Below are 14,803 nucleotides of genomic sequence, written 5' to 3'. Positions count from 1 at the left end.
TTTGGCGAAAGTTTAACTGTGGAAAAAAAGCCAAGCTACAACTTTAACTCTCCTTACTTATGATTTTATCTTAAATGTGTTATGCTTGTATGAGTCACTCTAAAGTTCCAAATAGCTCCAAATAATAATAATAGTAATAATCTATATTAAGAATATGAACTTCATAATGTACAGTTGTATGTGTTTGTGAACAAAACATTTGAAAAAAAAAGCTTTTCTTTGTAAAATGTTTGTTAGGAAATGCTTAATTTTTTCAAATTTTTAAAAAAAAAATATTTTATTTTATTAATATTGTTTTTTAGACCTGCGAAGCTCTGAACCCGCAAACGTGGAACCACAAAGTAGCGACGCCCCTTCAAAAATGCTTAAAAAAAATAAAAGTATTTTATTTTTTATTATTTTATTTTACTATTATTATTTTTTAGACCTGCGAAGCTCTGAACCCGCGAGCATGGAACCACGAAGTAGCGAGGTCCCACTGTACTGTACTGTGAATACTAACTACAGTATACTGTGCTGTGAATACTAAATTTCATCCCGGCCACTAAGGGTCGCTGTATCCCACGTTTACGTGTTGCGCTGCATTTGCTACGTCACCACATCAAGCCGAGCAAGATGAGCGTCCAACATATCCAAGTCAGCACTGGCCACTGGTGAGTTTCATCATTATTTAACACTTCCACCTTGCTTTCAATTTGTATTTCTTAAACGTTCGCATAATTCAAAGCTGTTTTCTCGAATATATACCCGCTCCCGGTCAAGGGATGTAAGTTCACCATCCATTTTTCTACTTAATATAACGTGAGCTCCCATGTTGTCCTTTTTGTATTAAATAGACGCAAGATGAGGGAAGTAGCCCCCCTGCTTTCGACCTGTGTGATTTTCTGCGTCCTGCTGACTTTTTGTCAAGCTACTAGACAAGGACAGGACATCAGATGTGGAGGTTGGTGTCCTCCTCTGCCTGTTGCATCTTTTATGAATGCCCCATTGTGAGAAAATGGTACATCAAACCCCCAGCATGCAGGGCTCTGGTGGACGAGATGGAGTATGCCATCTCTCAAGTTGATCCCAAGAAAATGATCCAGACGGGCTCTTTCCGAATCAACCCAGACGGCACTCAGTCTATCAGAGAGGTTAGTGTAAACATCAAAGGTTTATCTAAATAAGAATAAGAGGACGTTTGTGGCCACACTGAAAAAGTGAGAGATGGAGTATGTTATTTTAAAATATTGTTAACAACTATTATCGAGGCTAGAAAGGACAAAAGTGTCATTCATGGGTTGAACTAGCTCGTATTTGGGGTAGTCAAACACCCCCATAGATGAGCATTTTTTAAAACTGTTTTCTCTAATAAAGGACAGGAATGAATTACTTATGATTCAGAACGCTACATTAAAAAAATAAAGTGAAACAGAAAAATATGTGACCAACACAGTCTCGGAAATACTCCGCTGCCTTGAAATTATTTTGTCCAATTTATTTCCAGCACCAGGACTTGCTCAATGGGATTCATATATGCAGTCTTACTTCTGACATGTTTTGTCTGTGCCCCAGTTGTCAACACTGGCAGTGCATTATGGCATAGAATTTGAGTCAGCAAAAATAGAGGTTGCAAAAAACTTCCTGAAGAGCAAGAGGGAGTCTGGTGCCATTGAAGATACACTGTCAGTGTACAATCTACACGATTTTGCAATATTTCCAACTCTCAAGGCAGTTATTCAGATTTTTCCTAACAATTTCAATAAACACATGTAGCTGGAAAAAGGTCTTTCATCCCGTCAAAGGACCACTGGTCAAAACAGACTCCAGCATCTGACTTTGTTGGCAATGGTAAAATATGTGCTTGACCAAGTGCAACAATAAAAATGTATTGACAGGATTGCAAACCTCAAGGTCCCTGAACATGGCTTAATCTGTAAAGTGTAGGGTGGAATTTTTAAGTGTTGAATAGATAGCATCATTGTCTAATAAGTTCAATGCTCCCTCTTCTGCTTGTGTGTACTCTGTTAGAAATTAATAAGTAAAACCTCAGCATGACAAAGTCTAATGTGATGTTCAAATATGGGAAGTTACAGTATGGAACGATCAATAATCACGGAGTGAAATGAAAAAAATAATTATAATCGGCCAGAAACTCTGGGTGCTCAGCACACCCAAAGCTCTAAACCTAAAATCGCCCCTTGCGTCATTTAACTCAAATTTTCTGTTCAATTCCTTCAGTGAGAACTACGGGATAAGGCAGAGGAATCAAATTAATTAGATTTTATTAGTCAATCTGGACAATTTGTTTCTTTATTTTAAGAATAAATCCTACCCAACAAGTAATCATTGAAATCAAGTTTTATTAATTGAAATGCATTCCATGCAAAATGTTCTCATATAAATAACCAATTTGAAATCTCTTTTAATGCAAATATAGCACTTATGGCAAAACAACAACAACAAATAAATAAATAAATTGCAAACTCACAACTTGTAACTAGCTTGCTAAAATTGCATGACTTAATAGATATTGTTAGAAAGGTTAGTAACAATTGCTCTATAAATAGTGCCAGTTTTTGGTAATTCAAATTCATCCCAATATCCTCATTGCTGCAAAATAAACACAGGTCAACAAGGATTTAGACAGGGATTGTGCAATAACAACAAGAGATGATTCAGTTCTATTTAAAAATCAATATTACTTATTTTTATACTAAAACCCTTAACTTATTACTGTGTTTTATTTTATCTTGTCAATTTGATTGCACCATCAGGGTGGCACTTTTTAAATTTTGTTGTGGATCTGACATGTTACAATGACAGTAAATTATATTCTAACTTTTGAATTTTTAACATTTAATGATTTAGCAATTTTTTAATTCCCAATTTTAAAATGAACAACTATTCGGATGATTTAGATGTTTTATCCAGTCCTAATTTGCTATTATGGTGCCTCTATATTCTAAGACAATATTTTTCTTTATTTAATTGTTTTGCACAAATACCAGTGATGGATTTGAGTAACTGTCTGTTAAAAATCAATAGCTGCAATGCCGAAAGGTAGAATAGAAGTCACCTTTATTTTTCCTCTTTTAGCATCACTCACAGGTTTTCACTCACAAGTCTTTGATAGTCATTTTGGGATGGGGCTTTCACCAAATATTTTGATTTTATCCGGTATCAAAGTTGCAGAGTTGCCATGGCAATGTGTCCATAACATTGAAATTGTTATAAGCATCTGGGTAATTAAAAAAAATAATTAAATGATTATCAACTTTGATTGTTGGAAAGTGTCTTCTGGAGATTATTGTCTTTTAGTATGTTTAATTTTAAGGTTGGCCTTTTTCAGGAAATAAATGTGAAAGAAATTCAAAATTCTAAAGACAAAAATACAAAAAGTTCTAAATGATTGTGAATGATAATCATAAACTGCAATGGTTGTAATTTCGTACTTTTCACCAGGTTCCTCTTGCACGCTCTGAGGGCAACCTCCTGGAGCTCCTGGAGAACGTATGTGAGAGGATGGAGGACTACGGCGAGCGTTCAGACGCCGCCACCGACAGGAAGACCTACATTAGGGTCAAATCCCGGCACGGCGAAGCAATGGACCTCTCGGAAGCCGTGCTAGACTCAAGAGTCACCGGAAGTTTAAAATTTGCGGTGGGTATTTGTTTTGCTTGTTTGCTTCTAAGTCCATTAATATTTGTTGTTACCTTGTGTCAGTGTGAAGCCATTGCTGAGCAGCACGAAGATGAACTGATAGAATTCTTCTCTCATGAGATGGAAAATGTCAAAGACAAACTCTGCAGCAAGCGAACAGGTACTGTAGCATCCCCACCAATAGATGGTCAATTCTTGACTGATGGTTTTCATTTCGTTTTATCATATTTCGTTCATTTACCGAATACATCCAACCACCGTGAAAAATTGTACCGCAATGACAGGTGCTAAGCCATACAAGCTGAATGACAGACTGCCCCTTCGGTTCATGCATCGGCTGTAAACGCTACGTTTTTAACTCATACAATAAGAGTCATGTACAGAATATAAACATGTACTTATAATAATAATAATAATAATAATAATAATTTCCTTGTATTGTCATTCTGTGTAACAATGTACTCAGAACGAAATGTCGATTGCACCTGACCCGTTGTAGCGAGCCGATGCAGCCGCAGCCAACAGAGGGCGCCGCCGACCACTTTTTAAGTCTTAGGAATGGCTCGGCCGGGGCGCGAACCACCGACCTCCCAGTCTATAAACATACATTAATATTGCTAATACAGTGGTACCTCTACTTACAAATTGAATTTGTTCTGGAGTAGTTTTGTAACCCGAAACTTCGTAAGTAGAGACGCCTTTTGTATGTAAATGCGTTAATCGGTTGCAAGACACGCAAAAGTACAGTATATTTTTTTAATAAATCGTAAAAGGGCATCAGAACATGAAACAAATACATGTTATAATTAGATGACCGCACAATAAACATAAAACGAGAGGCACCTAATGTAACAAGCAAAGAATAAAGAATACAATAAAAATAGTCATTTACCTTTTTGCCTCATGTTTATTGAAAAACTGATCCAATGACCTCTGCTTTTGACAATCCGTCAGAAATGCGCTAGGCAGATGTAGCAATAGCAATAGCTGTCAACACTTTTTCTGGGTAATTCCTTTCCACAAATTCTGAGACTTCATTGAATTTTGCTAAAATGACTTTATTTGGGCTGATTGAATAATGGCTGCACAATGGCGGCACAGCGGCTGGGTGGTTAGCCCGCAGCGTCACGGTACAGAGGTCCAGGGCTTCATTCCAGCTATTGCAGCCTCCCTGTGCAGGGTTTGCATGTTCTCCCCGTGCTTGCGTGGGTTTCATCCGGGCACTCCAGTGTCCTCCCACATTCCAAAAACATGCATGGCAGGTTAATTGGCTGGTCCAAATTGTCCCTAGGTGTGAATGAGCGAGTGAGTTGTCTGTCTCTGCCTGGAGATAGCTGGGATGGGCTCCAGCACCCCTGTGACCGTACTGAGGATAAGCGGTGCAGATAATGGATGGATGAATGATGGCTGATTTCTCCTCCCTGCTATCTTGTCGGAAACCCTCCCCCTTGTCTCTGAACTGGGACGGTGACACAAAGAGCATGCTGGGAGCACACATGTGCACTGGATGGCCAGTCAGATTTGAAGCGATAGCCAAATAGTTAACGTTCAGGAAACTCTGGAAGCGGCGAATAGCAGTGCGCACTGTACTGTATCTTTGACTTTGGAAGTAGAATCAGTCTTAGTAACTATATAGGCAATACTTTCTCGTTCAGGTACATGGTTACCTGAAACTTTCGTATGCTCAGTAGCCTAGATGGTAAGGCGCCCGCTTTGAGACTGGGAGGTCGGTGGTTCGCGCCCCGGCCGAGTCATTCCTAAGACTTAAAAAGTGGTCGGCGGCGCCCTCTGTTGGCTGCGGCTGCATCGGCTCGCTACAACGGGTCAGGTGCAATCGACATTTCGTTCTGTGTACATTGTTACACAGAATGACAATACAAGGAAATTATTATTATTATGTCGAGACATTCGCAAGTAGAGATACCACTGTATAATCAAAACAGTGTTTAAGCAAGTCAGAATATTAGTTAGGATGAATTAATTTTAGCCGTTTATTTATTAATTTCACTATTCATGTATTATTTTGTCTATTTTATGATGCTCCTGCTATATCTGTAGAATTTCTGGGAACTCAAACTGTTTATACAAAAAGTCGTTTACAAATGAATATCAATGTTTGTTGAGTAGATTCTAAATGTGTTCCCTGACAGACCTTTGCGACCATGCCCTGAAAATTCCGCACGATGAACTTTGACATCCTCACGCCATGGTGGCCGTATCTCCTCATCTGATAATGGCCGGTTTCACGCCATGGCGGTGACAGTGGAGGTGAAAGATTTAGTCATGTTATAGAATTCCGTATAGTTCAAGAATTTCAAAGAATTCGGGTCACTCAAAGAGAGTAAGGGGTTTGTATTGATTTTTCTTTAATCAGTTCACCATTCCTTTATATCTCTCTCATAATCAACAGCATCACACTTCAATTTGAGCCCATGTTACTCATTATTTTTACTGTGAAACGATCTAAACTTTTAGTTGTAGGATTTTTCTTGATCTTTATGAAAGACAAAATATATCCTTTGAGGTGTAGATAGGTTAATTCCTTGGCTCTCTGTTATCTAAATTATGACAGTATTCATTCCTGCATCTATGCCGTTTACTTATAACGCTTCACACTCCCTAAATATTTTACTGTCCTTTTTTTTGTTTACTATTCTGTGACTTAAGTGTATGAGCAACCTACTTTTGTATAAACTTTGTCAGATTTCTGCAAATACTTTGCCTTTTTATTTGGAAAATGTTTGATGCACGAGTGAAAGGTGGGCAAAGATGTTAATAGCTTCAGCTCTAACATCGACCAGAAGTGAGAAATGGTTCATATTTATACAATTCTTTATGTATGACAACTGAGCCTCTATTTAAAATAACTAGTACTATCATCAGAAAACTTGTGCGGTTTAGATCATTTTGTTTTTATTCTGTTTTGGTGAGATAATTCTGCATTCAAATGGAAATGTCACAAAATGATACATACAATCAGATAGTGGACATTAGATTATTGAGATTGAAAAAGCAAAACGTGTACTTCACAATAGATTTCATGTTCGTGTAGTAACTACTACATACAGGTAACCAACTTACAATTTACATTGAGCCGTACTTACAGTAAGTCTACATCCCGTGGATGCTTATTTTTCAAGCAGATGGTCATTTCGTCCAGCGGATGCTCATTTTTTAAAATTTGTATGTCACCAAAGCGCATAGCAGCTTAGCAACACTTAAGACAATTTTGGCAGTCAGCCAGCATAGCAATACCTACCTCCAGTACAGTAACTAGATACCTTCTCAGCAGTTGATCACGCCATTATGACGGGTTTACGACCGGTCGTCGGAACTGATATCGGTCGCAAGTCCAATATTACCTATATTAATATACAGAGCCCTTAAAGTGTTATGTGGGGAACTGAACTGAAAGAATATGAATTATTCTAATTAGTATAAAAAAACAAATGCTCCCATTTAGATGACCATCTAATCACTAGTACTAAATAACCATTGTAAGCTTTCATGAGATACCTAAATGCCAGCTACATTTCTGTGTTCATTTTGACTCATATCTCTCAGAAAGACTTGGTTTAGATATTTTTTTACTTAGGACATATGAAGAACCTTGACAGCTCTGGTATTTTACAACGTAACACGAAACACTCACTCAAATGAGGATATGTCGTCATTGGAATGAGAAAACACTGTTCGAACAAATAATGCCTTTTATTTGAACAAGAAAATTATCGTTCAAAAAGCGAAAACTTTCTCGTTTGAACAAGAAAATGTTGAGCATGGATGTGCAATTTAAATGAGGATTCAAGTTATGAAATGAGTAACTCAGCCAGAGTAAGAGTTGTTTTCCTTGTGCCTTTAAATAACTTAAGAACCCGAAAATTGGCGGTCTTATGATTTTATACCAAACATTGTGTTTTTGATGTCGACATTCATTTTTCCCTGTCCTATATTTGCATTATTTTTTTCCTCATCTACAGTTGTCTTTTTGTTGTTCAGAGTTTAAGTCTTGCTCTCCTCCCCCTCACCCTCACATGTAGTGATACATTTACCTTCATCTTGGCAGCACCTCCCACCATTCTTCTCTGTTTCTCCCACATCCTCTTCTTCTGCTATTATAACAGTGTCCTCAGAGTCATGGCTGCTGGTGCTACTACAAGACAGCCTGTCCTCCTCATGCACTGGCAGAATTGGTGAAATCTCACTTTGTTCAAAAATCCCCAGTTCCTCAAGGACCCCCTCATCCAGATCAACACCCATTCTCTCAGGATCCCAGAATTCCAAAACTTCCTCTTCTTCGTTCTCCGAGTCAGGAGCTGTATGTTTCCTGATGCGATTGACAGCATCCCACAGGGAATTGGGATGGTGAAGATCTACTCCCATGAGTGTATCACTTCCACTTTCCTTGGGTTTAGGTGAAAACACCAAGGATTTTTCTGGTGAATGGGTGCAGTATGGCACACAATCTGCCGCAATTGTGTCAAGAACTACAACAGGAGAATTATGGGTTTGTGTTGTAAGGGAAGCTGATTCTCTTTCTGGAGAAGGGGCAAACCCTTCTCTAGACTGTGGTGGAAAAGTAAGGAGTTGAGCCTGGTTGCTTGCATCACCAAGTAAAGGATTATCTATTTCCTTTGGTGGTAGAATGTCACTTCGACACTCTCCTTTTTGTTCTCCAAGGTTTGCCCAATCCTTGTTTTTCAACTCCATACTAGATGCGCTCAGCTTGACGTCTTCTACTTTTTGAACACCCAAAGGGTTGACATCCTCCTTTTCAGTTTTACTTGGAGTAACTTTTTCTGATTGTTCACCTGAATCATCAGTCTTGTTCTTTTGAGTTAGAATGGAAAAGAGTTTCTTCTTTTTGTTTAATTCTGCAGGCTTCTGTGGTATTCTTGAATTCTGGTCTATCGCCATAATAAAATCAATAGCCTTTTCAGTACCTTGTCCACCTTCTAATTCCTGTGGTTCTATCAATTTATCTGTCTTGTAATTAGAAGAATCCCTAGGGACAACACTGTCCTCACCAACCTGTGATGATTGTCTATTTTCAGATTGAACATCCTTACTAGCCTCAATATCAGACATTGCCATGGAAGTTCTTACATCATAAGGCAAAGTGTGAGGATCAACAAGGGGAAGTGTGCTTTTGGTTTTTGGAGTGGGAATTCCAGACTCTATCGCCGAGTAGCACGGCAGTGAATGAACAGCCAAAGATGTCTGAAGACAAATCCTCAGACTTGACTCGTGGGTGTATATCGAGGCTAGGGGTGATTGAGGACTGCTTTGGTGGTCATCATTGTTACTGTGACTTTGCTGGGGTTTGTCTGGTTCTGGCAAGGACCCACCCGAAATAACTTGCATCATGTCAACCTGATCCAAATCTTCTATTCCAGATGGACTATTGCTTTTAGTCTTGTTATATTTGTTTAACAAATCAGACACGAGCTGGTTAGATCCCAACAAGTTAAGGTCTGCATTCTCTTTATTGGGTGAGCTGTCCCTGCTCTGTTCTTGCTTGTACAATGACAGCTGCTCCTTAATGTTCTCGTTCAACAACTTCCCTTTGGTTTCATTTTTGTTCCCTTTTAGTGCCAGGTCCGTATCTTTTATGTACTGGTCAGGCTTTGGGGGTCCAATAAGGTTGATTCTTTCAGTTTGCTTCATGTAGCTTTCGCCTACTGCTTTTATATTCTCGGTCTTTAGAGTCTTAGTCTCTTGATTTTCTGTGACCAGGGTCTTGTCTATTGACAGGGATTTTAATTCAATGTTTTGCCTGGAAGGCATCTCTTGGTTCAGAAGACCGTAGGATTGGTCGGAATAACCTGTACTCTGCTCTGGGTTTGTCGAGCTTTCTTCTTTAGCATTTTCCTTCTCAGTTTTAAAAGTTGTTGTCCCTGCATATTTGGGGTTCAGGCTCTTGTTTATTGACAATTCTTTTAATTCAATGATTTGTTTAGAAGTCGTCTCTTGGTTCAGAGGACCACAGGATTGGCTAGAGCTGGAACTCTGTTCTGTGTTCATAGCGGACCCCAAATGGTGAACGCGTTCTTTCTTTGGAGACTTAATGAGTTCCATCTCGACAAAAAAGCAGGTTGTGTCAATCACGAGGACGTCTTTCCCGTCTTCTGTTTCAGGCCCTTCCTTAATTTCCAGCCTTCTCACTTCCATTCCAAGTGGACACTTAGTAGGAGTCTTTTTTCTGAAACTAGGCTCCCTCCACAAAGGATATTTGGCTGACCCAGGGGAAACCAACCGAGTAGCTCCTATCTCAAATGTAGGCTTGGTATCATTTATGATCTGTTTGTTTGGGCAGTCCACTGTCTCCATTTTGTGAGTTATTTCTTCTGGCACTACGCGACTTGTTATCATCTTCCTGGATTTTAGATTTCTGTCGCCCAAAGTAAATGCAGTTATCTCTGTCAATGCCTTGTCTTCTACTTCATCTGCCACCTTGGTTGTTTGGATATTCTCACTGCTGTGGTGTGAGTTTTTCCCAAACTCTGTGCTTTGAGCTTTTGATTGGTCACATGGTGTTTCTGATTGGAGTTCTGTGTCCGCAACCCGAGACACTAAACAGAAGATGGTCATTCCTCCTGTCTTTTTGCGTAATTTTAATTTCCGTCCTTCAATCACTGGGGGTTGTTTTGAGAAAGGTTCCTGGATTATAGTAGAGATTTGTGGACTTGTAAATGGAATATGGATGTGTTGCTCAAGATTTCTTTGGTAGTCGTTTCCTGCAAATTCTGTGAATATTTTTTGAGTTATGTTTGGTTTCTCTTGTGTCTTCTGAAGCTCTTCGCAATAATTCGGAATCACTGATGAACCTTTGTGTGGGCTGTTATAAGGGGGAGGTGCAATATAACCTGGAGGTTGACTAAACATTCTTCGGTGGGTCCTTCCTTTCATATCCACTGTGTTTTTATTAGCATGGCTTTGTGGTGGACTACAGCTTTGTTGCTTGATTGTTCTCTCCCACAGTCTGGGATCATTTCTCAGGTTTTCACATTGTCCGATGTACGGCAATGCTGTCGTGCTTGATTCTATCCCGGTTTTCATGTTCTCCATAAACCCTTGCGAGGCTCCCCTCAGCTCTGCCTGAATCATTTCCCTCTTTGCAAGGGAATGGCTATGACGAGCAGCCCAGGCTTCCGGCTCTCTGAAGCTACCTCCGCTCCTCTTTGGGGTCTCCCTATAAACAAGAGAATTGGAAGTCTCCCACCTCTTTTGCCATCCCTCTGTCGTTTGGTCTCTATTTTCAGCTCCCACCACCTGTCCAGCTGTCGGCCATTCTCTGGCAGTACAAGACACAGAGGCTTCCAAACTCTGCTGATATTTATGACCCCAAATTAAAGGATGTTGAGAAGTAGAGGCAGACACCTGTGAATCAATCCTGTTTGTGCGACCAAGAAGTGTCCCCCCAGTTCTTGATCTTGGTAATGTCCAGTAGCTGGACTCTCTGACTTGATTTTTATCTGGAGGTTGATGTGTTGCCAGTAGAGGTAAGATCGGGCCCAAAAAAAGCACCCGAACCCGACGCAGGCCCGGGGGGTATTAAACCCGACCCGGACCCGGCCCGACTAATTAACTGGATTTGCTGGCCCGGCCCGAGGGGGCCCGAAATTACATATTTTATTTATAAGGAGGGGTGATTTATGATAACAAATTAAACTCTGCCTTTTGTTACAACATCTAGGCCTAAGTTAAATAAAACTGTATAAACATTTACATCTTTTATATTTCTGTGTCTGCACTGCAATCTGTCATTGACGGTTTTTTTTTTGAGGTAGCGAAAACATTTAAAGGCGTCCGTCATTTTGACGACTTGATCATTGGGCCATAATCCACAGCAGCAGTAGTAGTACGCCTTTAAGATTTTAGCGCAGCACTTTCATTGAGAGGGGATGTTGACGTGTTGTGCCGACTCCTATGCAAATCCCCCCCCCCCCCCCCCCCCCCCCTGATCGTATTCTATATAAAACGCTTATTAAAACAATAAAGCGAGCTAATTATAATAATTGGGAGATCCTAGTCTATATAACGCGTTTATTTAAACAATAAAGCGTGATTTTATTCTGCAAATTGCGTTTTTTAACGCGGATGAAAATGTCACCAACGTCAATGTACGCTTCCGACAAAAGCGATCGTATTCTATATAATACGCTTTAAAACAAAATAAAGCGAGCTAATTATAATCATTGGGAGATCGCGTTTATTTAAACAATAAAGCGCGATCGTATTTTACAAAATGCATTTTTTTAACGCGGATGGAAAAGTCACCAACGTCACTGTACGCTATGATTTCCGCAACCACAACTAATTGTACACAAATAATATTCATTTGATTTACTATAATATCCGTACGTAATGTCTTTTTTATTGTGAATGAAACCCTGGTTGCATTGGATCCCGCGGTGTAAACAAATTGTTGTTTTTTTCATTTAAAATCGGAGGGGGGGAGGAATTTCCATAGGAGTCGGAAAAATAGCGATTACAGCTCCTTCTCCGTTTTATCCAAATTATTTATTTTATAACAAGTATTCCTTGGTCTAGTATCCATACATAGTTTAAGTATATATTTTTAATGAACATTTAACACATTATTAATTAATTAAAAAAAAAAAAAAAAAAAAAAAAAAAAAAAAAAAAAAAAAGCAGGACCGAACCCGACCCGACCCGACCGTATGACTGACATTTCAGGGCCCGACCCGGCCCGAAATTGCCTCGGGTTCGGGTTCGGGTTCGGGCTCGGGCCATAAATCTTACCTCTAGTTGCCAGCTGTCCGACATAACGGCTGTGTGGATAAATAAATGTCAAATATTTATTTCAATACAGTGGAAAAAAATTAAATGCTCAGTCAATTGACATAAATTTTGCTTATTCTAAGAATTATTTTTATTTTACTATATTTTAAACTTGTTTAAAACTCAAATAAATTAGATATTTGAACTTAGTTTTGTATTAATACATTTTCCTCGTTTCGACTTATATATCATATTTTAGTAAGTTAAAAAATAAAAAACCGTATGTATAACAATACAATGTATCACCTCTCTATCAGTTATTGTTTGACTTTTAAGGTACTCATAGAAAATGACAAAAATAAATTCTTCCCAACTGCCATTTTCTTTTTAAGTATTTCTCAAATTGTATGTTTTGAATTTATCTAGTGAAAAAAAATCCTTGAAATAAGCAAAATTATTTGACGTAGGAAATATAAAAAGATGTGCTCCTTTTAAAAAGTGTTTTTCAACAATGCTTCAAAGAAAGAAACCTAAAATATGGACAACAATTCACCATAAGATATATTTTTGCTTATTTAAGTAAGGTTTTTCTTTTTCAATCAAAAACATTTCAAAATACTGTAAAAATTAAAACATTACTCTTACGACAACCTTTTTTTTCAATGAGTTTAGTTTTTTTTCCCTGTGTACATCTAGCAAAAAAAATAAATAAATAAAAAATGCAGTTTGCGTTAGTAAATCATCCAAGAAAAAACAGTCACTTCAATAAGGCTTTCTGAACTCATGTTTATAAAATACACACAAAACCACCGCATCAGAAAATATTACTTTATCCAAACAAATACGTACTTATATGTATAATTTCTTCCAGGAATGGTATCATATCTGGTATAAATGGGTAGCAGCTGTTGATTCTGAGGCCATAAGTCCATACTGTGTTCACACTACTTGATCTAAAATAAGACAAATTATTTGCATATTTTGTAATGCACAGTTGAGATTACAATTTTGTTCAAATAAAGTTTAATGTAGGACATACCTTCAGACATTGATTGTTTCCCTCTCTGCTTGACATGAGTTTCAAATGGGACTTGATTTAAATGGGGGGGCTGGTTGTCAGTCTCCCTCCCACTCAACACACAAATACTCCCACGTTTAAAGCCGCATGGAAACGGTGGGATCAATTGCCCCGTGGCACACGGCGAGATGGCTTTTCTTCGGAACTCCCCAGCGTGACAAACAGGCTTTCCTTTGTTGAACGGAAAGTCAATACATCAGCAGAGTGAGCGAACGGATGAAGCTGAATGCGGGCAAGAGACTGAGCAATCTGTTGATGCTGACAGAATAGTTGGCGGATTGTGAAGTTGATCATTGCAATGGGAGGCAAATGTCTCAACTAGAATTGTCTTTTTATTACCTTTGTAACAACGTAGGGAAATTTTTTGACAACAAAATTATACATGGCACTCCAGGATAAACACGTAAGTCTTAAATGGGAACCACAAGATAAGAATGTCAAAATAAATCGGCAAATTATTTACAGGGTAGTTGTTATGTTTAAACTTTGTTAGACATTCAAAATAAGGAGAGAAGACATCAATGGATTTTAAACTTGCAAGGAGAACCAGAAAGGGACCTTCAGATAAGAGAATTCATTCCTGTCCTGGAGCCCTCCTGTGAGTTCCTATTTTCATTAAATCTTCAAAGTTACAAAACACAGATCAGCCCTAAGGGGTGCGGTAGAAATTTGACTACAGCAACAAGATTGGCCGATAGCGACAATCATATTAGTCCAAACAAGGAACCAAGTGGACAATATAGTCGATATATCCTTTGTATTGGTCCAATATTCTATCTATCTACCTACCTTCCTTGGTCATATCCCTCAAGAGGGGAGACCGACAGCAAGATAAACATATAAAAACAAAGAAAATAAAAGGGGGAAAAGTAGCAAAAAAACACACAAAAACATTTTCGGACCATGGCCAACCCAAATACCCAAACAAGTTAGGCAACTGGGCACCTAAGTTGGTCATGCTTTCGTCCCTCCAGATGAAACGTGACACAAGAAAGCGGTCGTGTCACTCGGGTCAGGGTGACACAACACACTTTTCTGTTCAACAGCAGGGCCCGACAGCTTTTACTGGTTTACCCCTGCCGCATCATACGTGTGCCCAGCCCATCCTTTAGAAAGCGTCCACAATCCCACTATCCTTTCACAACACCTCTCCACTCCTTCCTATCACTTCTAGCTTCCACTATATAATAATAATAATAATAATAATTTCCTTTGTATTGTCATTCTTTGTAACAATGTACACAGAACGAAATGTCGATACACCTGACCCGTTGTAGCGAGCCGATGCAGCCGCAGCCAACAGAGGGCGCCGCCATTTTACCAATTAGGTATGACTCG

The 14,803-nt window shown here is 38.9% G+C and overlaps 2 protein-coding genes across 3 annotated transcripts; one reads left to right on the top strand and one right to left on the bottom strand.

The window, feature by feature from the left end:
- Window positions 1-534: 534 nt before the first annotated feature.
- On the top strand, window positions 535-6,356 carry cnpy2 (canopy FGF signaling regulator 2). 2 transcript variants are annotated; one of them, XM_088338562.1, is made up of 6 exons: window positions 535-653; window positions 837-943; window positions 1,018-1,133; window positions 3,445-3,642; window positions 3,706-3,802; window positions 5,793-6,356. In XM_088338562.1, exons 2-6 carry the CDS (start codon window positions 844-846, stop codon window positions 5,834-5,836), a joined length of 555 nt encoding a protein of 184 aa, XP_088194688.1. In that variant the 5' UTR covers window positions 535-653; window positions 837-843; the 3' UTR covers window positions 5,837-6,356. The 2 variants fall into 2 exon arrangements, with proteins under 2 accessions (XP_088194688.1, XP_088194689.1); XM_088338563.1 differs by lacking the exon at window positions 535-653 and adding an exon at window positions 660-766.
- Window positions 4,680-13,507, bottom strand: LOC148364471 (uncharacterized). Its single transcript, XM_088338561.1, has 4 exons — window positions 13,427-13,507; window positions 13,237-13,340; window positions 12,422-12,437; window positions 4,680-11,139 (listed from the first exon to the last, which is right to left on the bottom strand). Exons 2-4 carry the CDS (start codon window positions 13,317-13,319, stop codon window positions 7,645-7,647), a joined length of 3,594 nt encoding a protein of 1,197 aa, XP_088194687.1. The 5' UTR covers window positions 13,320-13,340; window positions 13,427-13,507; the 3' UTR covers window positions 4,680-7,644.
- Between the last annotated feature and the right edge of the window lie 1,296 nt (window positions 13,508-14,803).

This window comes from Urocampus carinirostris, chromosome 6 (assembly GCF_059441175.1).
Source record: "Urocampus carinirostris isolate Australia breed hairy pipefish chromosome 6, RoL_Ucar_1.0, whole genome shotgun sequence".
NCBI lineage: Eukaryota > Metazoa > Chordata > Actinopteri > Syngnathiformes > Syngnathidae > Urocampus > Urocampus carinirostris.
Note: the sequence above shows the minus strand (reverse complement) of the source record. Positions and strands in the feature narration are given on the sequence as shown.

Coding starts and splice junctions, on each gene's coding strand:
- cnpy2 (XM_088338562.1), top strand. CDS start 844: ATGAGGGAAGTAGCCCCCCTGCTTTCGACCTGTGTGATTTTCTGCGTC. Junction 1,134..3,444: donor GCACTCAGTCTATCAGAGAG/GTTAGTGTAAAC, acceptor ACTTTTCACCAG/GTTCCTCTTGCACGCTCTGA. Junction 3,643..3,705: donor CCGGAAGTTTAAAATTTGCG/GTGGGTATTTGT, acceptor ACCTTGTGTCAG/TGTGAAGCCATTGCTGAGCA.
- LOC148364471 (XM_088338561.1), bottom strand. CDS start 13,319: ATGGACTTATGGCCTCAGAATCAACAGCTGCTACCCATTTATACCAGA.